The following is a 22,120-nucleotide window of genomic DNA, read 5'->3' as shown; positions in this document are numbered from 1 at the left end:
AAACGTCAAGGCCACGGATAAAAATTTGCATGAAAATTGTGGTAAACAAGTTCGACTGCTTCTTTTCATTACAATCAGCAAAAACAACTTCCACAGTCTGAAATGTAAAATCTCATGAACTGTAATATATGAGATAAAAATTTACGGTATCAACAACTATTACATTACTCCTCATATCTTGATACCATTAGATAGCCCAAATAAAGCAAATTAAATAAAGTTATGAAATTAGTTTTTAAGCTGATGTCAGGTGCAATTGTATCATCATTGTTAGGCGTCGTCTCGTTAATATGCAAATTTTTGTGTGGCCTTGACGCCTGTTTGCTTTGCAGCCGTAGGTTTTATTTGTTCTTAGTAATAACGTTCGCTATTTTTGTTTAGCTACATTCTGTTGTATATGGTTCTTGTGAAAATTAGATATGAAAGCCCTCTGCGACTGTTTTATCCGTTTTCAGCGATTTTTCACTAACAATTCATTTTTTGTGCTTCGTTTTATACAATGAATTTTCCTATGCAGGCATATTTATGTGCACTTGCTTATTCTTGACATTCTGTGAGTTTATTCTAATTACTGTAAAATTACTATAAATGAGATATTGACTCTCAGGTGTAATTTCTATTTCGGGTGGTTGTTAATGTTGAGTAGTTAGTGGAATTTATTGTATATCACCACAGTGTAGTAAAATGCTTTAATATTTGAGAATATGAAGTTCAGTTACACATGTTATTACCCTGTGCTAGTAAAACAATATTACCAATTATTGCAATGATTATTGTCCGCTCACTGTTATTTTTATTGACAACACTCCGTTAATTTTCATTGTAAAAAAAAGCAAAATAGGATCGATGAAAGGAGAGAATCGAAATGAAAAATTTGTAAGAACAGGTTGAAAAGCAACACCGTTCTAGAGTACGCTATAATATTATATATTTATATTTGAAAGAACAATTTGAAAATCTGGAAAACAAGATTACACTAATAATGATGCACAAACGTTCACAGTGGAACCTAAAAGGAACTTTTCATTTACTGCTGTTTGATAATGCTTTAAATCTTAATTTGTGATACAAATATAAAACTGAATTTTCATCATTTCAAAAAAAACGTCAACAAGCACTGGTTTGCATTATTTGCAACAAACGAAGCGACAAATAAATTCTTCCCATCAAAACATAATTTACATTTCTTCTATTAAAACCTTTCATTGATACACTATACTAAACATGAGAATACATCAACATTATTCAATACTGCATCTAGTCGTATCGTTAAACAGCAGAACGCAACATAATTAATTACACGTGTAAAATAACAATCTCTTATGCCATATATTATGCAATTATTTATACAACATTATATTTTAATTATAACCGGAGAATATGACAATTTCAAAATTGACCAGAATGCGCAGAAATACTAATTAGCACCAGTTGCGAAGAATTGACAACCGCACAGAGAAAAGCTAGACAGAAAAATAACTTGAAATGGATTTTAAAAGATATATATCTAGAAATCAGAAAAAAGCTGATCAGATTGTGCAGTTAACAATCTCTTAGATATTATTAACCTTCGGTTTAATGCGGAATCAGATTTGCGCGTAACTCAAATCTGCGAGACATATCTTCCATGGAAAGTCAACTAAGCAAGCTGGTATTTCGTTCAGCATTGTAATGCTTGATTTTCATTTTCTAATAGACACGTCTCTTATTTTCAATTTTCACATTGCATGCAATGAAAAAGCGTGCATTCAGAAAATTTACTTTCCACTTTTATGGTGTCAGAAATGATAAAACCCAAAGTCAAAAAGAAATGCATATTATATAATAAGCAGAGATGAGGAGAAAAGTGAATTTTTGGATATTTTTAAAAAATTGGTACTTGCAGTGAAGCAAAAACGTCATCGCAACGTAAACGCTTGCAAAGGTCGTCAAGAAACGCTAGTGCAGATTTTTCTTCTTCTTCATCTTTTGCTTTCATGGCCAAGGCACAATAAATGCTGCCTTCGATTCGACGAATAACGTAAAACTCATTCTGAAATTATCATTCAATCTTTCATAGCCGGTGATGCATCGATGTCGACATAATTAATGCAAATTTATTGTCCCTACTTTTCTGTTTCACTTATTGGAATAATTGATTCATTCAATAAACTAGCTATTTATTATAACTGCTGTGGAAAATTTTAAAAATAAATCAGAAAATACTGAAACGTGGTGAAATAGAGAAATAAAAAAATACCTGAGAAAATTTTACTCTTTAAGTTACATACACAGTGTATTGGAAAGAAATTTATCTTGTTAATAAAAAAAAATTATTTACCAAAATTGTTAAAGTTAATAAGTAATCCAGAGATTCAAACTGAACTTCATTGTTGATCAATTGTAGAGCAAGTTCAGGTGGTACGGTACTGTCTTCTTTCTGAATAATTAATATTCGATGAGATTATTGAATTATTAAAACAACAATAATCTGCAATGAAAAAAACTGATAAATGTATCAAAGAACAAAGCAATTCAACAAAAATAATACCAATAAATAAAACAATAAACAATAGCAAACAGCGTAATATCGATCAATTTACCTTTTCGGTAGTAAACAGAATGGAAAAATAATGAAGCTGTTGAGTTTGGAAATTGTCAGTCAAAAAAGCGTCAGTCCACTGACCGTATGTCAGTTTTCTAGAGTCGATGAACAAAAAAATATTTGCCTCGTTTATGTCACAAAATGATGAAATTCTACAATGCAGACAACAAAGAAAATCAATTTTTTTTTGCTCTCTTACTGCACAATCGAATTGACGAATAAATTAATTGCTTGAAATAATTAATACCTATCAACATGCATAAACGGTTCACGCTTCAAACATTGCTGCACAACTCTTGCTGTCTCATGTTTTCTTAGCGTCTCATGAAAATACAACGCAAACTAAATTGATAAATTTATTATTTATTCAAACAAAAAACGTATAAATTAAATTATTTTAAACCTTGGTGATCAAAAAATCAAAAAACGAATTGTACCATATATACAAAGGACATTCAAGTTCATATGCTTTGCGTTGTTCAGTGGAAGATGGAAGAAATACCTAAATATTCAAAAAATGCATGCATATCTTCTTTGGCATTTTTCAGTCACATCAGAAACTGTCCTACTATATTTATTATTTGCTTTGATCGTTTAATACACATATACAATATATAAAATAAACATAAAAGTAATTTCACTTGATTTAAGTAAATTTAAGGTAAAATAAAGATTATTTCACCTCATCTGAAATAGGAGTCTCTGAAGTGTAGCCGTCAAATTTGCATAATCGTTCATAGCCTTCACTAATATAATCGAAAGAAGCTTTAAAGTTCGCTTCGCTTAAACACTGTTGACATAATAAAAGACGATACAATATTTCATTTTCATCTCTATAAATGCAAATTTTTGATATATTCATAATATGATGAACAGAAATGAAAACAGTTAACCCAATTGACGAAATTCAAAAATACTGTTACAAATTTAACAATTTTATAGCAAATAATATTAATATTCAAAACAAATGTCATTAGTTTGAAGACAATTAATGTTTTTATTTTTGTTAACATGAATAAACAAACCGTCAACTTACTTTTCTGAATTGTCAGTTTGTTAGAGTAACATATTTTTGATGCAATCATAATGCTGACAAATTGCAAAACCATTTTTTTATCCATAGTAGAAAATTGAAAAAATGAAAACAATTAGTAATAATTCCATTATTCGGACAGTCGCATGCAAACAGAGTAAGCGATGCTTTATTACACTAAATTATTCAACAGAGAGCCGAGTAAAAATGGCCGTGGAAGGGTTTTGTAGTAAACGTCAACTGCCAGTTCTATGTTATTTGTGATGGCTTTCAGACGTTTCATTTCGCCAGTACCAATACAAAGCAAATTGCGATAACTAAATTAAACAAGAACAAATTGTGTTTAAAATATTTCACTTATTTCAATAATTTTCTTTATTTCTATATGTAAATACGCTGATTGATGGAAGAGATGATGATCAAAAATTCAACTAATTTTTATGCAATAACAAATTATATTCAAAAATAGGCACATCAGTTAGCTGAGATAGTATGATAACAATAAATAATTGGAAATAAAATTCAATACTTACTATTCCATAAGACGCAACCGACCAACTGCATACAAGCACATCTGTTGTAATATGAGTAAAGCGGAGCTTTCGCCAATCAAGTCGACAAGTTGCTCTTCAATTGACACTTCAACCGCTTGTTCAGCAATGTGCATCAGCTCCGCTTGAACACAGCCATACAACGCATCCGGGCCATCTTCCGCTTCTTTGACTTTCAAATCGCGGATATAAGCCAACGAAAGATAATTCTTTTCTGCACTGATCAACTTTTCCAAATTATCCAAAACTGAACGAAAATTGTCGTCAGTATTTGTGACAAAATTGTTCTCTTCTTTGAAGCCTTTCAGCAGCATTTCTGCAGCCAAAAAGTCACAAACGTGCACAACTTGCCCAACGTGCTCAATCAAGTCAATCACATTCATTTGCTCCATCATGTTGTACTGGCTTTGTCAAAACATAAAAGAATATATTATTTCCTTTCCCTTTCAAAACGCATACATCAAAAAACTGCATTCATCAAATTCATCAAATATATAGATGCAAAATTAGCATTATAAAATGTAAAAACAACATTTCACTGAAAATTAAAAAAAAATTTATTTTATAACCGTAAGTTGCTTCATCGCAAATTATAAGCGCTTCTTCTTCTTTCGAGATTCTTCTCGACGAAACTCTTCCAAATCTTCCAAAAGACCCATACGCGCAGAATGCGCTTCTTCACGACAAATATCCGCATAACTGGCTTCCATACGCCTATCATCCATTTTATCCAAATGCTTATATTTGGTCGGATCGTATTTGAACATGCGACGAATTTCTTTCGAATAATCTTCAGCATCGTCGATTGGAGAATCATCAATGAAACCATCCAAATCGCTATCCTCTTCATCTTCATCATCAAACGATTCACTTGACAGATAATCAAACATCTGCTGCTTTCTTCTCAAAAGTTCCCGACGCAATTCCACCTCACGAAGCCTTGCCGATGTTTGGCGTTGGGCATTCATCAAACGCTGCCGTCTCAAATGTTCCATTCTGGCAGCATCAACTCCACCTCGACCATTCTTTGATAAAACATTTAACTGTTGACCATTAACTGAGCCCTTTCGGTTTGCATTGTCTACAGTAGCCCGTAAACGAGTAGCATCTTTCAATTTAGCACTACTACTCGTTGCCACGTTGGCGGGGTTCGGTAAATTTCTCCCTGTCGACACTACAGCTCGAGAATCTCTCACTAGTCGAGGATTGGACTGCGAATTCAATTTCAAATCTTTTCTCTTCTCAGGCCTGAAAACGAAAAATCAAAACAAAAGAAAACAAAACAATACAATACAATACAATACAATACAAATATACTGTAACTATCGTATTGTTTAACCTCATTGCTATCGTGGTATTTAACGTCGGTACAATCCTTTTTTCCACGTTTAAGCACATATAAACTTGTTCAAACACTGTACAAATGTTCAACCAAATGAAATACCATCACATTTATGATTAATCGTCAAATATTACCCTTCACATTTTCAAAGGTAACACAAAAGCTTTATCAAAGAAGATTCTATTTTTGAAAATGTATTCTTTCATTACAATTAGCACATGGTATTATTTCTCACGGTTAACAATAACAAAGCTACATTGAACTACTCGTTTGATAATTAATATTCCTTGGAAAAGCAGAAAAATTAAAATTACCGCAATGATGGCAATTCTTTATGAGAAGATTGTACAGGCAACTTCTTATTCATAGCCGCAGTTTCCATCAAACTTTTGAAATCAATAGGAGTGCGATTCAACCTGTGATTCTGAGCTTTTGCTTTGGAATTTAAATCTTTCTTCAACATAACAGCAGACCTGTTACTGTTATTCCCCGATAGGCTGCTTGTAATTTCCTTCTTTTGAAATGCAGAACTGGATGAAGATGATGTTGCAGAAAGAAACTCTTTGCTGTTCAAAACAGTCTTCGATTTGCGACAGTGCTCATCAGAGATGAATTTACCATGTCCATTGGATACAGTTTTATTGTGGTTTCTTGAATTACCAGTATTTTGCCTCCCCATTAAAGCTAACGCTTTTTCGTATTGCTGTGAACGCTGAGCATCCGAATTGCGTACAATATTTTTTACAGGCTTTACTGGCACTTTTTTTTGGTTTGCATTCAAAGCAGCCATTTGACGATCCAATTCTCTACGCCTGGCATCTAATTGTCGTCGCTCTTCCATCAATCTCCTTTCTGCTTCATGTTTTTCTTCAACAAGCCGTGCTTCCGCGAAACGTCGAATAGATTCAACATCCCTTTTTTCCTTCTGCTTAACCCTTTCTAGAAATAACAAAGTTTCAGTTTTAATGCATATCATTTGAAATAAAAAAAAAGATGGTTAAACTACCTTCAACTTCCTTTAGTTGTTTTATTCGATTCGCAGACTGTTCGCGATTTTTCATCGCTTTGTACATGAGCTTTTGAAAATCCATATCCACAAAGTTGAAGATGACGGAAAAATTCACTTATGGCAAAAAGTCAATTTTCCATTACCAAGAACATATTAGAAAAGAAGGTGCTGCATTGCTGAAAAAACAAAAGGCCAATGTACCTTGAACGTAAAGTTGAAAGTTGTAATCCGGTTTATTTGGCCACCAATCAGCTGCTATGCGGTAAAAGGGTTAGAACAAATTTTAGGAATGAAAAGTAGTGAAATTTGAAAATGACGGTAAAAATCATTCACCGGCAATCACGATGTAGACATACGGTCACAAAATGTTTAAGTGTTTAAGTAAAAGTAAACACTCTATGATGGACGATTGTACTGTAATGCTATTGATTTTCAAGTTTGGTAAATGAAATACAGTTTTCTTCAGTGAAAAGAAAATAAACAAAATCCCTTTAAGGAAGAATTTAAAACAGCTTATTCTTTAAGATATAAACTGCGAAGCTGAAAAATTACGTAACTATTTCATGATAACATAAATCATACAAAAAAATTTTCCCTAATAAGAAAGTGTTCAGGCAATCTTTCGATCTGCATTCATTTCATGAAATGAAATTCCACATTAAAAAAACCCTTTTTACACACGAAATTGCAATACTGTTGTGGATTAAGTAATGAAAATTTTAAATTATTACGTTGAAATAATCTTAATTTGAATTTTATTGTTTATTAAGATAAATTCAAAACTTACAATGAAAAAGGCTTTTATAAATAAATGAAATTGAAATAAATACAACAGTAATTCAGTTCCTTACCTTCCCTCAACTGGTATCGCTATTGTATTGATCTGCATTACAAGCAAATGGTATGTACTGTTTGCAGAATGTGAATAACCATGCCAAGACGTGCAATTTGGAGGTTCTCCAATCGTTGACTCATCCTGTATGGTTTATATTACTGTTGCAAAGTCGCTAATAGGAAACAAATGGTCAATAATGATACTGTTCGTCAGATGATTACAACAATCGTGCATTCCAACATTTTATTGCGTAACGTAACAACACATGCAAAACAAAATTTCAATACTTCAAACCCGCTTATTTCAACAATCCTCAAGATCTTCGTTATTCAGCTTTGAATAACGGATGTTTAGCCGACGTGATGATTTTTTCCATCCAAAGTGCTTAACAACGCTGAAAACCTATAATATAAAAGATCAATTTCGCAGAATAAATTTGTCCAAAAAGAAATTCGTGCTGAACAATAGGTTTTCAAGTTTCAACAATTTAAAAAAGCAGTGTTTACAAAAAGATCTACCTTCCGCTTTACAAGACTGAAATAAAAGATCAAGCCAACCATAGCGACCAATGTTACCAATAACACCAGTTTCACATCAAAAAATGAAGAAGCGCTAGAATTTATCATCTTCATAATATGTTCTACAAAAACACATTTGAGATTAGAACATTCAACGGAAGTCAGATCACATATATTCAAATTCAAACTAGGAGAGCAGATTCAACATGACTGATGAGAACAATAAATAAAATGCTAAAATTATTTAGTATTTGGCTTTAACAAATGTACATGGTAAAATTATTCATTATCAAGATCAACAACAGAAGTATAATGGCTCTAACTTTTATAAGCGCAGTGCTTTTTCTGTATTCATAATATTTGAAAAATTAAAATAAAATCTGATAATTCTGATAGTTGCATCTCATTGATTTAATAATCGAACGCTTCTACATTCTACACATACAAACAATTCTATACATATCTTCCTGGTAAGAGAAATTATGAGTAAAAGCTTTCAATGGAACACTTACTTAAAAACGTTGGAAAATGATTTCACTGCTTGTAATGAACAACAAAAAATGCCATTTAAGTTACGAAAAATAAAATGTGTGAAAATTAAAAAATAATCTTGACTACCATCAACAGAACAAAATTGTTGATGAAATCTTCTGTCTGTTAATTAAATTAATTAAAAATTAAAAAATTAATTAAAAAGTATTAATTAAATCACATCAAATAAAACTTACCTAATACTTGGATTACTCATTTATACAAAAATTTAAAAAATACTTAATATAAACGGATATTCAAACGCAAACTTAAAACGCATATTTTTCAACTTATTCAACTAGTACCATTTATAATTTCACTTACTGATTTAGAAAAACATCATTATTATTAGCAATTTTCAACTTATGATCATTTGAACATCTTTTTATAAAATTGAAAATTATGCTTTCATGAAAGTAATGTCTTTTGTGAAAAGTTATTTAAAAAAAAAACAAATTCAAATATCTGCCTTATTCATTTAAACGAATTAATTCAATATTACATACACTACTTTGAAATAAAAGAAACAAAGTGCAAACCCAGGTTTTTAGTTGAAAATTTCACAGAGTTGTTGAACATCGGTAGTCTCGTTTTTCTGAAAATTTTCTGCGTATCGTCTATAATCCCAATGACATCTTTCAAACTGTTCAATACATCATTGACAGAGTGGATCGGATCTTCTGCCGTCTAAAAGATGAAAACGTCCAAGAACAAGTTGACAAGGGGATTGGTACACAGTCATACGGTGTTCCTAGGGGAAGTCGATTCATTGAAAATGGGCATTTCGCTTTCTGAATCATCAAATTTGAGGTCGTTCAACTAAAATCACAAATCCAATAAAAGAAAACACTGATTTGATAATGACAAAATTCGCACAATATTATTTTGCACATCGTCGGCAAATTTTTGAAGTGAATCCGGTAAATCGGTTGGAAATTCTACAGCACTTTCGTTTCGAATCTTGTTATCCAACACTGGAAATTCACCAACTGCATAATTGTTTACTAAAGGGAAAAAAAGAAAAAATATTTTTTAAAAAATCCGCTTTCAAACGAAGTGAACACTTACTTTCCTGAGGATATGGAAGAACACAAATGAGCATGCAGAAATAAAAACATAAGACAAACATATTGATAAGTATGATTCGAATAATTGAAAATAAAGTTGAAGTAAATGCGGCAACAGTTAACAACCGCTCAGAGCAGACAAAAAAAAACAAATTTCACCAAACACCCAAATTACATTAATGAAATTCAAGTTACATTCTTTTATTTCGAGAATTTGAAAAATTCAAGTTTCAAATTACACCCAGCTATTTGTTTAATAAAAAATAATAATAGATTTTAACTTTATTATGAAATCGATAATAATTTCAATTCAAAAAACAGTTTTTTGAAATGCGCAAAAAAGTTAATTTTTGCATTGTCGACTTTTGAAATTGCATTAATTGTTAGATATTTGTGCAAAAATTAATATTTTTAAGTTCTCATAAATTGAAAAAGGTGTCTTTTTCTTGAAAATAAAAATAACAAAGACTGTTGTTTCTTATGCATGAAATGTTTTTCTTATTAAAATGTGAATTTGAATGTGAAAAAAATTAATAATGAACAGCATCAATAAATATAAATATTGATAAAATTTAGAAATGTATTTCTGTAGAACAAATATTTGAACATTAGTTTTTTTAATGCCTTTGATATACTGTATTAAAGTGTTGTGCGTTTAATTTATCGCGAACAGGCTTGCGGTTTCGGTTGTTCTGAGCGTACAATCATGCCGACGTGTAAGTATTGAATCAATTTTCGTATGAAGCATATTATTTAATCGTCATTTTCATTTTTAGTTATGGATATTGCGCGCGATTTTTTCATTTTTGTCGTCGGCACTTGCACTGGTTATCTGATTTCGAAATCTACAGAGCTTGGGTCCAAAAAGGAACAGTTGGTGAATTTAAGCATTGAAAAGGAAAGTGCAAAAATTGTCCATTCGGTAGATATTGAAGATATTGGCGAGTTGAAAGCTTACTGTCGATGCTGGCGTTCAAAATCGGTTAGCAGTAGATAAATTTGATTTCGCTTGTATTTGCTGTATTGTTGCATTTGTATTCGTTGCAGTTTCCATTTTGCGACGGATCTCACACTGACCACAACATAAATACCGGTGACAACGTTGGTCCACTGATTGTGAAACGTTCTCCGTGAATAATTTGTTTAAGCCAAGCGTACCAGTTCGTTGAAATGAAGAAGAAGTAATTTTTTGTTTTGTAAAAACAGTATCCAATATAGAATTTTCTTTTTTTTCTGGAGAACTCATCAACTATATTCGTTGTGTAAATTGTGTTGAGATTCTGTTGAGAATGTAAATGTAGTGGTTTTGAAATAAAAAGCATCGTTCGGGTTTATTGTTTATTCCAACACAGTTGTTGTTGTTGTTATTGAAAGATGATGTATGCAAATTTGTTGAATGTATGATCGTTTTCTTCAATTTTTCACAAATTCTTTTATTATTCTTCTTCTTCTTCTTCTATTCTTGAATTTTGCATTTTCGCACTGACCAGTAGTAGTGCTTTCAAATTCTTGATTAGTTTCGCCTTCAGACGTTTGCACAAATCGGTTGTACAATACTGGACCATTTGAAATGCCTTCTTCAATTTTGATCAACTGCAATCGCAAACGAGGACCCATTTCAATTAGCCTTAAAAAGACCAGACCAGACTTTTGAAATGGAAAAAAAAACTTGAACAGCAATGGAAAAGCTAATTTTTTGAACAACAACAAACCGGACTGCAACTTCAGTTGCATTTTTACATCCAGGAGCATTTATTTGCTGCGGCAGTTCCACCACGTTGCCTTCAACTTCACCTTCTTGTTCACTTTCACTCAAATATTGTGGCCTGAAAATTGGAAAAGCACCACATCGTCATCGCAGCTTATGTATTATAAGGTAACATTTCCAAATGAATAATAAAAAAATATACTTGATGAAGAAATCGCTAATGTCCTGGTGACGACCAAGATCCGGAACCCTGTTTTTCAAGAAAACTTTCGCCTGCTTGCTAACCCCACTTGGTACCACTTTGATCGCACTGAAAAAAAAACAAAATATATTTCAATTCATAATGAAAAATATTGAATAATAATAATAATCACTATTGTCGAAAATCAATTTCTTCCGTTTCTTTGTCATAAGTGAACAAAACACATCGTCGAATGTTGTTCAACTTGATCTACAATAAAATTTGCAAAATTTCACCCAATTTGTGCAACAAATAAACAATTAAACCGCTTCTCACTGAATCGACATTCAACGATGGTAGCATCGTCTGAAACATCGTATGCGTCAGCTTCACGTTGTTGTTGTCATTTTCGAAGCCGTTGAAAATTAACAATGGTGAAAAATTTGGCTGCCATTTGGAATGTACAGATTTGCGAAGTGCCGATACAACATCCTTTGCCAAAGTATATTCCAACACTGCAAAAAGCAAACAACGGTAATATATATATATATATATTAACGGTGAGAAAAAGCATTTTCATTTGCATTCAGTCAATTCCATTTACCACGAAACATCAACGTTGGTCCACGTGGAAGTCTTATGAGACGCATGTTCAAAAACGACTCGGACCGTGTGAAAATTAGCATGTGGGAAACCGACAGCGGCCCGGCAATGGAGACGAAATCTTTCAACGAATTGCTCTTCCGAACCTGCAACAACAAACAGCCACATGAAGCCGAATATGCACAACCAAAGCAGTTGCCAACTTTCAATTTTGCCGCCGAAAATGGACTGAAAGTTTTGCGCAAATCGCCAATGAGATGACGTACATAGCTTCCAACTCGACCACGGTGAAAAATGAACGAATGTGGAGCTTTCGTCAAACTTTCCGGCTCCTGACATCCGGCCGAAGCTCGGGCACGTCGAACCATTTTTCCCTCAAAAAATAACACAAATTAAAAAAACAATTTTCATTTTAAATTATCATATTTTTTTAAACAAAAGAAAATCATTACTCGTCTTTTTCTGGCCATTGTTAATCTCTCTCTCCTCTCTGATATTCGCCTAAATATTACATCATCGTAAAGAAAAAGAACCAACATTCATTCGCAAAGTACATATTACCATGTAACAAAACATGAACAACAGAACAACAATTGCAGCATGCACAATTTTATTGATAATTAAAAAAAATAATAATAACACTTTGAGCACATTTGTCTGAAAAGTTTGCTGTAAAATTAATCATGCAAACATGAATTTCACAAATAAAATTACAAAACTTGTCCTGATCATAATTCATCCACAAAAGATCAATTTCATCATTCTATCACTTCATTGTTATAAAAAATAAAAAAATACAGTAACAAATTCACATGGATAATCTTCACATTGTTCACGTATTGCTTTTCCATTTTTGATTTTCTAAACAAATCAACTTTTTCAAATTAAGAAAAATTTATAAAAAGAAAAAAAATCATACTTAATGCGAGTTCCACTTTTTCCCTATTTTTGCGATCTTCATATTGGAATTTTCTCTTCAACTCATTTCTGCTGAAACCCGGAAAGCAGTGACTCATCAAATCAAAGTCCGTACCCATTGCAGCCAACAGTTCGTAAAATTTATTCGTATCTAAAATTAATTCACTGCTAAGTGGACATCTTTTATTAAAAAAACAAAAATAATTACAATCCACAAAACTTTTATTTTTATACAAAATTTACAAATCAAATTTATTACATTCGTTAACAAATAATACTTAAAAAAAGGAAATTACGAGAAAATTAAAATATCGATTGAAAACTAATAACATAAAGTTTTTTCCACCATTTAAATAATTTCAAAGCTCATATTAACTTCAGAATATTGAAACAAAAAAGAAAATTTACTGGTTTCAATTCTCTTACCTTCTTGAGACCAACGACGTTGAGCTTTATTTCTATTCGAATATTGCCATTTACTGTTGTGTAAAACATTTATGGAAGTATCCTGAAAACTATAAAAAAAGAAAAAATAAATATTAACAAATGAATCAATTCATCAGCTATTCAGTATAATAACCTTTTCTGTACTGCACTGCTATCTGCAAAACTTGAAGTTTTAAATGGAGATTTTTTAACAGGTACTATTTCCGATTTTTCAGCTTTCAGTAAATCTCGCTGCTATAAAACAATTTCAATTAAACAAACCAAAAGCAAGCAAAAATTATCGTTCACTTTTTTGAACTTCCACCATCGAAGACACAAAGCTGTACTAGGACGCATTACGAATTTATCCGATGTTTCCGCTACAGTTTTACCCTAAAGTACAAAATTATGCTAGGAACATGAAGCCTGCATGCGTAGCATAAATTCAAATTATCACCGAGTCTGGATTTTCATTCCTGATACTGGAGTTGGCAGTTTTATCATTGCCATTTATATTCTCAGCATTCATTGAAGCTATAAAATAAAAATAGCTTCACTCTATTCCATCAACAATATATGCATTTACATTTATTGGAAAGCTCATATTTTTTTGATTTGGATGCAAAAAACAATATAACAATAGTTATTTTATTATAACATGAAAATAAAACTGTCTTCCCAGAAAACTAATACCTGTTTATCATACGATTGTATAGGACTAGAAGAAACCAAAAAAACATAAATTTTGCATAAGGAAGATGTATAGCACTAAGTAAGCAGTAAGATTAAATCGAAATAAACGTTACAAGTGACATACGGAATATATTCCATAATAAAAAAATCGAAACCTTGCTAACAATTACAGTAGCCACAGTATACTTAATCAAGTTCAAATTTTACAATTAAATTAAATTAAACATGATTGATTATGGGTTATCTTTTAAACACAAAATATTTAAAATTGGATTCTTATTTGAAATTGAATTTTTCATTTTAATATATTATTAGCATATATGTATTTGAGTTGCAGAATGTGCAACTACTATGATGTGAAATCAGTTCTGACACAGCATCACAGCAATGAAAAATCAATAAAAAAGCGTTTCCATTTAAAAGTTCATTACAATGACTTGGTTACTGGTCAACATCAGATCATCATAAAACTGCTACTGATGAAATAAAAAGCCATAAAAGCAGTAAGGTAATTTTGTCGGTAATGCTCGTTGTTAGTGCAGCTGCTCGAACAGTAAATTTGAATCATTCATTTTGTTTGTTGCACACAAACTGAGCATACTCAGTTGCTCACAGTTTACAAATTGCCAATAAAATATACGAACGTGCTTGATTAATTTTTTAAATTATTCTTTTGATGTCAAGCTTACAACAAACTGCTGCCACTTTCTAACCTTATTTCCAAGTTGTCAATGTTGGATGCGGTTTGCAAGTTGCCACGCTGTCTATCTATTTACACCTCGATGCTTTTTCAAAAGTTATAAACTAATTACTTGATTATAAAATAAAGGCGACTTTTCAAAAGTATACCTTAACAAAACTGCGAATTATTTCTTATTTACTTCAAAGTGTTTCTTCGTTGTAGTATAAAATTAAAAATTCACATTTGCATATAACATCGTGCAGCCAATCAGAAACTTTTGAAAGAATTTTACAATAATACTTTCACAAATGTGAAAAATAAAACTTTTCAGCACGTCAGTGGCAATTTTGAAACCGGTGCGAACGTCAGATACGCCCTATTATATTCGTTCTAATGTAGGACTGATCTAAAAAAGACCAAGTATTTATAAAGTGATGCTGAGCATATTCTGCACGCCAGTTTGTTGAAAGTTTCCATTCAACAAATGTCGAAAGCAACTGTTTTTCTGCTCTTACTTTTTGCGTGGCTAACTGAATCGATTCTTTTTACACCCTATGATTTCGGTATTTAATCATTTCTATCATTGTTACAAATTCAATATAAATAAATATACACTGCATACTTAGTTGCAATTGAAAAACCAAATAAAATATTACTATAGTTTAAAAATAAGTAAAAATTTTAATTTAATTTAATCTCTAATTTATTTACAGATATTATCACGAGAGGAATTGCAGCTTTACATGGCAATGTGAGCCCGCTGAATTACCATTACAATCCAAAAAATGCTTGTCAAGTACTGTCTGATGTAGCTGATCAGCAATTGAAATGGATTCGCAATTCAAACATCAATCCACCATCATTAAGAAAAGATTATCTAAAAGTGGTCAGAAAAATTAAAAAAGTACGTAGCACAAATTTCCTTTTCACGAAATATTTCAGATTGAGTAGTTCATCAAAAAAAATAGTCTCCCCCTTTTATTGCATATCATATCAGTATATGCAATTAATTATTCAGGTGCATTAGATAGTCAGTTGGCATTTAGTGGTGCAATGTTGATTTTTGAATTTGTAAAAATGAAAACAATTAACAAGAGGAAATGTCTGTCATTAAAAAATTCTGTTAAAGGATGCTAAAGTATCTGGAAGACGACGTGAAGACCTGCTTCAGTGTCAAAGAATGCTCAACTTATATTACAGGCCTCCACCTCCGTTTAGACCACGGCCACTGAGGCCTATTGGCTAAAGTGAATTGAAGATAATAGAAGATAATTCACACCATATAAAATTAACATTGGAATAAAACATACTTATTAATATCTTTTTGTTTTTATCATAAAAATTATTCCTGAATAATAGAAAAACAACAACAAACTTACTTAACAAATTAATATTTCAGTAGTCTTACCAGATCAAAAATGCAATTTGCAAATTTTCAAAGAAATTTTGCTTTATTATTCACTGGACAGAAAAGCTGGAGGCAAATTTTCATAACGGATGGTTCTCCTGTGCCGTAATAGCAGTAACAAAAAAGCAGAAGAAGAATAGTAGCTTCCAAAGATTTGAAATTGAATTGACAAAAATTAAAAAAAGTGCTAAAAAAAGAAAGCTTCTTTAAATGTAAATATTAATATCCATATTCATAATCAGGCATAGGATTTGTGTAGCCTGGTTGATCAGGAGTCAGTTGACTAGTGTCACTTTCATCCAAATGCCGAGTATAGCTTGGTTCCATTGAATTCTAAAATTTTACTAATATGCAATTAAATTTGCATACAAAAAGGATAATATATTTCCTTACCAAAGCTCTGAGTCGTTCTTTTTCAGCTAAATCGGCAGTGTCGCTAATCAGAAATCGACTAACATTCAATTCTGGAACTTCATAAACAACAGAAAGGAAAAGCATCATACCCAATAAACCAATAATCAAATAACCTTAAAAAATTGAATCGATACTTAAAACTATATAATTACTTTGATTAAAATGAATAAAAACAACTGAATAATACCTGTTGTCATTATTTTGTAAATTTCTCTGAATTTTTGATTCGGCTTATCACCGGGAATATAATCACCCAAGCCAATTGTGGTTAATGAAACGAAACAATAATAAAAAGCATCCAAATATGTCCAATTGTCTTCGATCGATTGAAATACGGCCGCAGGCAAAACGAAAAGTGACATCAGAATAAGCAACGTGATCATCGCAAGATGAAATAGGCGAATTTGAGATTCATGATAAAGATGTCCAAATCGAATGGTCAACTTCTCCAAAAGCCAGTTGGCGGGAAGTCGAATGCGATCCACAAAAGCGGACAAAAGGACAAGAAATAACGGAATGCCAAAAATACAATAAATTATTGTAAACGCTTTGCCTGTTGACGTGACCGGTGAAATACGTCCATAACCTAATTGTAATTTTAAAAATTATGATAATAATTTTTTTAAATGTTTTTTCTTCTATTCAATACCAACAGTGCTAACTAATGTTCCACAAAAGAAGAACGATTGACCGAAGTTCCAATTCGACTCCATTGTACCATTCAACTCCACAGAAACACCTCGCTCAGCTGCGGATGATACTGAAGATAGCAGTTCAAGAAATTCAGATTCTAAAAAATAACTGAATTATTAAATGGAAGTGAATTTTAAGCAAAAAAATTCTTTTTTGCTATTTTTTCAACTGCTATTACGCTAATGTGAAGAAAGTACTATGTATAAGAAAATAATCAATTGCAATTTATTATCATAAATAAAATCGTCGCTTCATTAATAACATATCTGATTGTAATAAATAAATCTATATTGTCAATAAGAATATAATAATATTGTCACGTGTAGAGAAGATTTTTCCAATACACAAAACTGGAGAATTATGAACATTAAAAAGAAAAATAATAATGCAGTTTCATAACAACATTTCATCTATAATCTTGGTAATTGTAGTAATTTGGTTTCAAATAAAATGATTTAAAAAAATCATAATGATGATATGGCGTGATCACAAATGAATAAATGAAATGAATTTGCGTGCTGCTAAGAGTGAAGAAAAATCAAAGATTATTTTGCCAATTTACATATATTATAAAAGCTGATAAACATCGGATTCTTAATGCTAAATGATAACTGTTGTTGTTGTTGTTGCTGATCATCAACTGTTCAAAGCACACGCGAGCAATATTTTGAATAATAACAATGTTCTATTATTATAATTATTATTGAAGCATTCTCGCTTCACCCTTGGACGGTTGCTGTTGATTCTCCAGATGCCCGCGCATTGTGGTAAATGTTTGGGGAAAAATCTTAAGCACTGCATATTGTTTGCTGTTGATCGAAATAGAAAAGACTTGAATTAGTCAATTGGACGATATCCATAGTGCTGCTGCTATTTATCTCTTTCCACTTCGACAAGTCCACAAATGATTGCATCGCAGCAAATGATACGAAAACGCGGCGGCACCATATACATATACATATACTGATATATATATATATATATATATATATATATATATATATATATATATATATATATATATATATACATATGCCGGTCGTAAAGACTATTGATTTGTACCAACTGCCGCTTCTTCTCCTCTAACAAGAAGTATCGCCACCGGGACAAAGCCTGACTAACTGACTCACTCACTCAACTCCTCCTACGACGTTCGCTCACTGTCTGTTAGCAAATAATTTTAGAGCAAATCTAAGAAAACCCTTTCCAATTCAAAAGATCAATTTGCAAAAACCTTCACAAACAATTCCAATTTACAATTAAATCATAATAATTAAACAACTAAAAATATACCTGATCGCAAATTATACACAAAATACCCTTATATTAATTATTTAATCATCATCTACAATCCAAAATGTGCATTGTTGAAACGAATAAAACGATACAACCTTATGCAAATACTATAAAAACAAATTCTTTTCTTTATATTAAAAACCAAAAATAAAACCTTCTCTCTTCCTATTTTTTTCAAATAATTAATTAACGTTGCATAATCATTCTGAAAAGTACCTTCAAAATTCACACATTACATAACTATTTTAATTTTAACAAAAAAATCTGCAAATAAAACACAAATAAAATTTACCATTAGCAATAATATTTACAAATCAAAAACATTTTTGCTGCTGACTATTTGTCAAGGAATATGCGTGTGTTCTACTATTGTACAATATGCAAATATGAAATATTGACGTTGTCAAAAGAAACGGGTAGAAATGTATACGAACATGTGAAGAACAATTTTTGCCAACAATAATAATTATTAAAAAAAGTGACAAGTTCTAAAAATAAGAACCGTTTGACAATCACAAAATAGATCAATTATGACAATTAAGCATTAAATGTAGCATGAAAAGGAATAAAATATTTTTCTGCTTAGCAACTGCTAATATTTATTTTAGAAAATTATAATAAATAAATAATGATCAGCATTTGAAACTTGGACTGTAATGTGATAAGACAATGTAAACAAGAAAAAAATGTGGGCGCACTGGGTTGCATCTATTCAAATAAACTACAACAACAACAACAACAACAACAACAACAATAATAATAATAATAATAATAATAATAATAATAGATTATTGTTTCAGTAAAAGTGAAAGTGGTTATTTTTTCGTTACACCGGTAGCATAAAGCAGAAGCTATAAAGTCGATAAAGACAACTTCTCGAAGAGGGGCAGAAGATGAATAAAACGCAAAATGAGAAGATGGGAATTTTTATTTGACTATATTTTTTCCCTCGTCTGACTAAATCACTCTCCGCAGCTGACGTCCAATTTCACTTTTACTCACGGCTATTGAAAGAAAAAGCAATTGAAGAACGTCAACTGAGACTGCATTTTAAAATAGAGAAGGCACAGGCAGCTTTTCTCTCCCTCCTCCACCAGCTTCACAATTTCACATATTTCCCTTTGAATTCAAAACAGATACAAAGAATACAATATTTTAACATCGATTTAACTAATTTAATTTAATTTAATTCATTCACACAACAACAATATATACAATTAATAATGGAGAGAAAGAACTGTCTACTCTCGACAACACTAGAATGATAAATCAGAAATAAATAATTCAATTAACTCAACTTTCTTTTTGCACACGAAAAAATTAAGTAATTTAACACTGAACAATTATTTCAATGTTCAATTGTCAATCTCTTAATAGTATAATATTTAGAGGAAAGTGATGAATAAAAAACTAGAAAAAATAATAATAATAAAAAATCATAACTTACTTATTAAACACGTTTTATGGGAATTTATGAAATTGTCGACCAGACGTACCAATTTGCGTATTTCATTGCGTTCATAGGGTGCTTCGACGACGACAAAAATTGCCGCCCCAATAGCCAAATAGACGATGAAGAAAACAAAAAGCAACAGCATACGAATCGGATACAGACGAATCCATATCTGCTCTCTGACTGATCCTGCTCCGGCCCGGTGATAGCTGGCCATGAATTCCAAACCCATCTTCTTTCTTCTCACTCTTATATCCAGAAAATAGCAAATATCTCCTTCTTATAAATTATGAAAAATGAAATAATAATTATCTATGAAAAAAACAGAAATGCAACAATTTTCAATATTTCAATGTTTCACCAGTTCAATATCTTACAATTCAATTTAAGCCACGAGAAAAACTAGCCCGAAGAGTGCTTCTTCTTTCATCGACGCTTTCAAAGAAAACTAAATAGAGCCGGCCGGTAAAATAGAAAAGCGAATCTTATGCGCTAGGCGGCGCTGTTGACGTCAAAATAGAACCACAAGATCGATGCTTTTTTCCGCCACCTGGGCACATCATGACATCGCGTAATCAATATAACTAAAACTACAAATAAAATACGATATAATGTAAATAAATAAATAAATAACTTCACAACTGTCACAGTTTACTTCATTTCATTCTTTTACCACTGATACACTCGTCAATTGATTTTCACTTACTCAATCAGTAATTGTACTCTTTTTAAAATAAAATAAACTATACACATTTGTAAAGTTCTCGAAATAAGTAAAAATAATGATAAATTAAAATTCACCCAAAGCGAATTTATAATAACACGGAAGCGATTATTCATCCTGCATTTCAGGAATCTTTTATTTGATGCTTTTTCATTTCATGCGTATTACTTGAAACAAATATAAATCACGTCATGAGATTTAATAAAGCCATAGTTCTATAGCAGAATTGATAAACAACCACGACGACCTATGCAAGCACAATGAGAATAATCACTACGACACATATATCAAGTGAAACAATAGACTGTTCGATAATGCTTATTTATAAAATTCATTGAATACAGTTATACAAGAAGACATCACATAATTTTAGAAAAATATTGCAATAATAATCAATCAGAAAATACAACCAACAACAATACCAACAAACAAAGAATAAACACTTGTTATTCAAGAATATCAATTATGATCGATGAAGAATATCAACTTTACTAATAAAATAAGAAATACAGTTCGTGAATTAAAATTCACAATTTACGCATACAAAATCTGTCTAAAAAATCAAACTCACTATAGGAAAATAATTTAAAAAAGAAACAAATAAATTTATGACTTTTGAAAAATATATTACATCATTTTTAAAAAAATCAATTTCAATTATTTTCAACAAGCTTGATTGTCACAAATTACAGTTGAACGCCAACTTAGAATTGTCAACCAAAGAAAAATATTTTTTAAATTAAAGTGATCGAAAACAACATTAAGAAGTTTAAAAATATAATTATTTAATTAAAATTATCAATTAACAGGAAATGCTTATTCTAAACGAATATTCATTTGATACGTAGTTTTACAATGCAAACTGATCTAATACTTGTATAATTAATTTCATCAGCAGTTTTTAATTGTAATTAATTTCCACATTCACATAACTGCAATAAATTGTAAGTTATGGGAAACTTTTACCTAAATTTGTTGGAAAAAATTGCTCGGTTGTCTTTCTCAACAAGCTCACGTTCAATTATATTCAATAAAGCGCTTTCATACAACTGAGCAGAGACTACTGTTTATTAACCGATTAATGGATCAGAAAATCAAATAAATAAACAAAGCAACAGCCATTAAAATACTGCCTGCTTTTCTCGATGCAATTCTATTCTATTAAAATTCACTTTCATAAACAGATAAACATACATATGTAAAGCTGATGTAATTGTAATTAAAATTTTCGAAAAAGTCCTACACAATTTTCACACTGATTTTCTGTTGGGTAACAATTCAAAAGAATTTTCTTTTAAACAAATTTACAAACAAAATCAAACTATTTTCAAAATATCAGCAAAAAAATTGAAACATACCTCCACTATGGACCGGCAGCTTTGTTGTAATGCTGCAGAGTGAGCAGAATGGTCTGATTGGAGAGGTTAATTTCAATAATCGGTTGGATGGCG

The 22,120-nt window shown here is 31.1% G+C and overlaps 6 protein-coding genes across 6 annotated transcripts; 2 read left to right on the top strand and 4 right to left on the bottom strand.

The window, feature by feature from the left end:
* Nucleotides 1–3,367: 3,367 nt before the first annotated feature.
* Tsp_06839 (SPT2 chromatin protein) lies at nt 3,368–6,601 on the bottom strand. Its single transcript, XM_003380637.1, has 6 exons — nt 6,517–6,601; nt 5,825–6,449; nt 4,802–5,416; nt 4,151–4,573; nt 3,621–3,673; nt 3,368–3,417 (listed from the first exon to the last, which is right to left on the bottom strand). The coding sequence occupies exons 1-6, from the start codon at nt 6,599–6,601 to the stop codon at nt 3,368–3,370; spliced, it is 1,851 nt and encodes a 616-aa protein (XP_003380685.1).
* Nucleotides 6,602–7,657: 1,056 nt separating this feature from the next.
* Nucleotides 7,658–9,532, bottom strand: Tsp_06838 (hypothetical protein). The gene is made up of 8 exons (XM_003380636.1): nt 9,472–9,532; nt 9,280–9,407; nt 9,148–9,222; nt 8,943–9,090; nt 8,393–8,526; nt 8,196–8,217; nt 7,873–7,994; nt 7,658–7,756 (listed from the first exon to the last, which is right to left on the bottom strand). Exons 1-8 carry the CDS (start codon nt 9,530–9,532, stop codon nt 7,658–7,660), a joined length of 789 nt encoding a protein of 262 aa, XP_003380684.1.
* Nucleotides 9,533–9,800: 268 nt separating this feature from the next.
* Tsp_06837 (CDGSH iron sulfur domain-containing protein 2-A) lies at nt 9,801–10,604 on the top strand. Its single transcript, XM_003380635.1, has 5 exons — nt 9,801–9,812; nt 10,047–10,081; nt 10,116–10,156; nt 10,247–10,452; nt 10,518–10,604. The coding sequence occupies exons 1-5, from the start codon at nt 9,801–9,803 to the stop codon at nt 10,602–10,604; spliced, it is 381 nt and encodes a 126-aa protein (XP_003380683.1).
* Nucleotides 10,605–10,883: 279 nt separating this feature from the next.
* Nucleotides 10,884–14,137, bottom strand: Tsp_06836 (suppressor of SWI4 1-like protein). Its single transcript, XM_003380634.1, has 12 exons — nt 14,108–14,137; nt 13,589–13,699; nt 13,461–13,561; nt 13,307–13,395; nt 12,898–13,031; nt 12,761–12,823; nt 11,964–12,336; nt 11,686–11,874; nt 11,605–11,629; nt 11,381–11,488; nt 11,183–11,296; nt 10,884–11,097 (listed from the first exon to the last, which is right to left on the bottom strand). Exons 1-12 carry the CDS (start codon nt 14,135–14,137, stop codon nt 10,884–10,886), a joined length of 1,551 nt encoding a protein of 516 aa, XP_003380682.1.
* A 1,028-nt stretch (nt 14,138–15,165) lies between these two features.
* Tsp_06835 (transcription state regulatory protein AbrB) lies at nt 15,166–15,708 on the top strand. The gene is made up of 3 exons (XM_003380633.1): nt 15,166–15,244; nt 15,395–15,585; nt 15,700–15,708. The coding sequence occupies exons 1-3, from the start codon at nt 15,166–15,168 to the stop codon at nt 15,706–15,708; spliced, it is 279 nt and encodes a 92-aa protein (XP_003380681.1).
* Nucleotides 15,709–16,308: 600 nt separating this feature from the next.
* Tsp_06834 (potassium channel subfamily K member 1) lies at nt 16,309–20,177 on the bottom strand. The gene is made up of 5 exons (XM_003380632.1): nt 19,940–20,177; nt 17,153–17,293; nt 16,691–17,056; nt 16,483–16,616; nt 16,309–16,422 (listed from the first exon to the last, which is right to left on the bottom strand). Exons 1-5 carry the CDS (start codon nt 20,175–20,177, stop codon nt 16,309–16,311), a joined length of 993 nt encoding a protein of 330 aa, XP_003380680.1.
* Nucleotides 20,178–22,120: the final 1,943 nt, after the last annotated feature.

Source organism: Trichinella spiralis, assembly GCF_000181795.1.
Source record: "Trichinella spiralis strain ISS 195 chromosome Unknown Scfld2, whole genome shotgun sequence".
In the NCBI taxonomy this organism is placed as follows: domain Eukaryota; kingdom Metazoa; phylum Nematoda; class Enoplea; order Trichinellida; family Trichinellidae; genus Trichinella; species Trichinella spiralis.
The sequence above is the reverse complement of the archived record's forward strand: the minus strand, read 5'-3'. Positions and strand labels throughout refer to the sequence as shown.

Excerpts from the sequence above, each read along its gene's own strand:
- Tsp_06837 (XM_003380635.1), top strand. Across the intron at positions 10,157-10,246 it reads CGAACAGGCTTGCGGTTTCG|TTATGGATATTGCGCGCGAT; the intron begins GTTGTTCTGAGC and ends TTTCATTTTTAG. Across the intron at positions 10,453-10,517 it reads GATGCTGGCGTTCAAAATCG|TTTCCATTTTGCGACGGATC; the intron begins GTTAGCAGTAGA and ends TATTCGTTGCAG.
- Tsp_06836 (XM_003380634.1), bottom strand. The coding sequence starts at position 14,137 with ATGGAATATATTCCGTATGTCACTTGTAAC. Across the intron at positions 13,562-13,588 it reads ATAATTTTTGCTTGCTTTTG|CAGCGAGATTTACTGAAAGC; the intron begins GTTTGTTTAATT and ends ATTGTTTTATAG. Across the intron at positions 11,489-11,604 it reads GTTGAACAACATTCGACGAT|TGCGATCAAAGTGGTACCAA; the intron begins GTGTTTTGTTCA and ends TTTTTTTTTCAG.
- Tsp_06838 (XM_003380636.1), bottom strand. The coding sequence starts at position 9,532 with ATGTTTGTCTTATGTTTTTATTTCTGCATGCTCATTTGTGTTCTTCCA. Across the intron at positions 8,527-8,942 it reads ATTTTCAACTAAAAACCTGG|ACAGAAGATTTCATCAACAA; the intron begins GTTTGCACTTTG and ends TTTAATTAACAG. Across the intron at positions 8,218-8,392 it reads CAGTGAAATCATTTTCCAAC|AAAAAGCACTGCGCTTATAA; the intron begins GTTTTTAAGTAA and ends TTATGAATACAG.
- Tsp_06839 (XM_003380637.1), bottom strand. The coding sequence starts at position 6,601 with ATGGATTTTCAAAAGCTCATGTACAAAGCGATGAAAAATCGCGAACAG. Across the intron at positions 4,574-4,801 it reads CTTTTGGAAGATTTGGAAGA|CCAGTACAACATGATGGAGC; the intron begins GTTTCGTCGAGA and ends GTTTTGACAAAG. Across the intron at positions 3,418-3,620 it reads CAAACTGACAATTCAGAAAA|AGATGAAAATGAAATATTGT; the intron begins GTAAGTTGACGG and ends TTGCATTTATAG.
- Tsp_06834 (XM_003380632.1), bottom strand. The coding sequence starts at position 20,177 with ATGGGTTTGGAATTCATGGCCAGCTATCACCGGGCCGGAGCAGGATCA. Across the intron at positions 17,294-19,939 it reads CCATAAAACGTGTTTAATAA|AATCTGAATTTCTTGAACTG; the intron begins GTAAGTTATGAT and ends GTTATTTTTTAG. Across the intron at positions 16,617-16,690 it reads TTACAAAATAATGACAACAG|GTTATTTGATTATTGGTTTA; the intron begins GTATTATTCAGT and ends CAATTTTTTAAG.
- Tsp_06835 (XM_003380633.1), top strand. The coding sequence starts at position 15,166 with ATGTCGAAAGCAACTGTTTTTCTGCTCTTACTTTTTGCGTGGCTAACT. Across the intron at positions 15,245-15,394 it reads TTTTACACCCTATGATTTCG|ATATTATCACGAGAGGAATT; the intron begins GTATTTAATCAT and ends ATTTATTTACAG.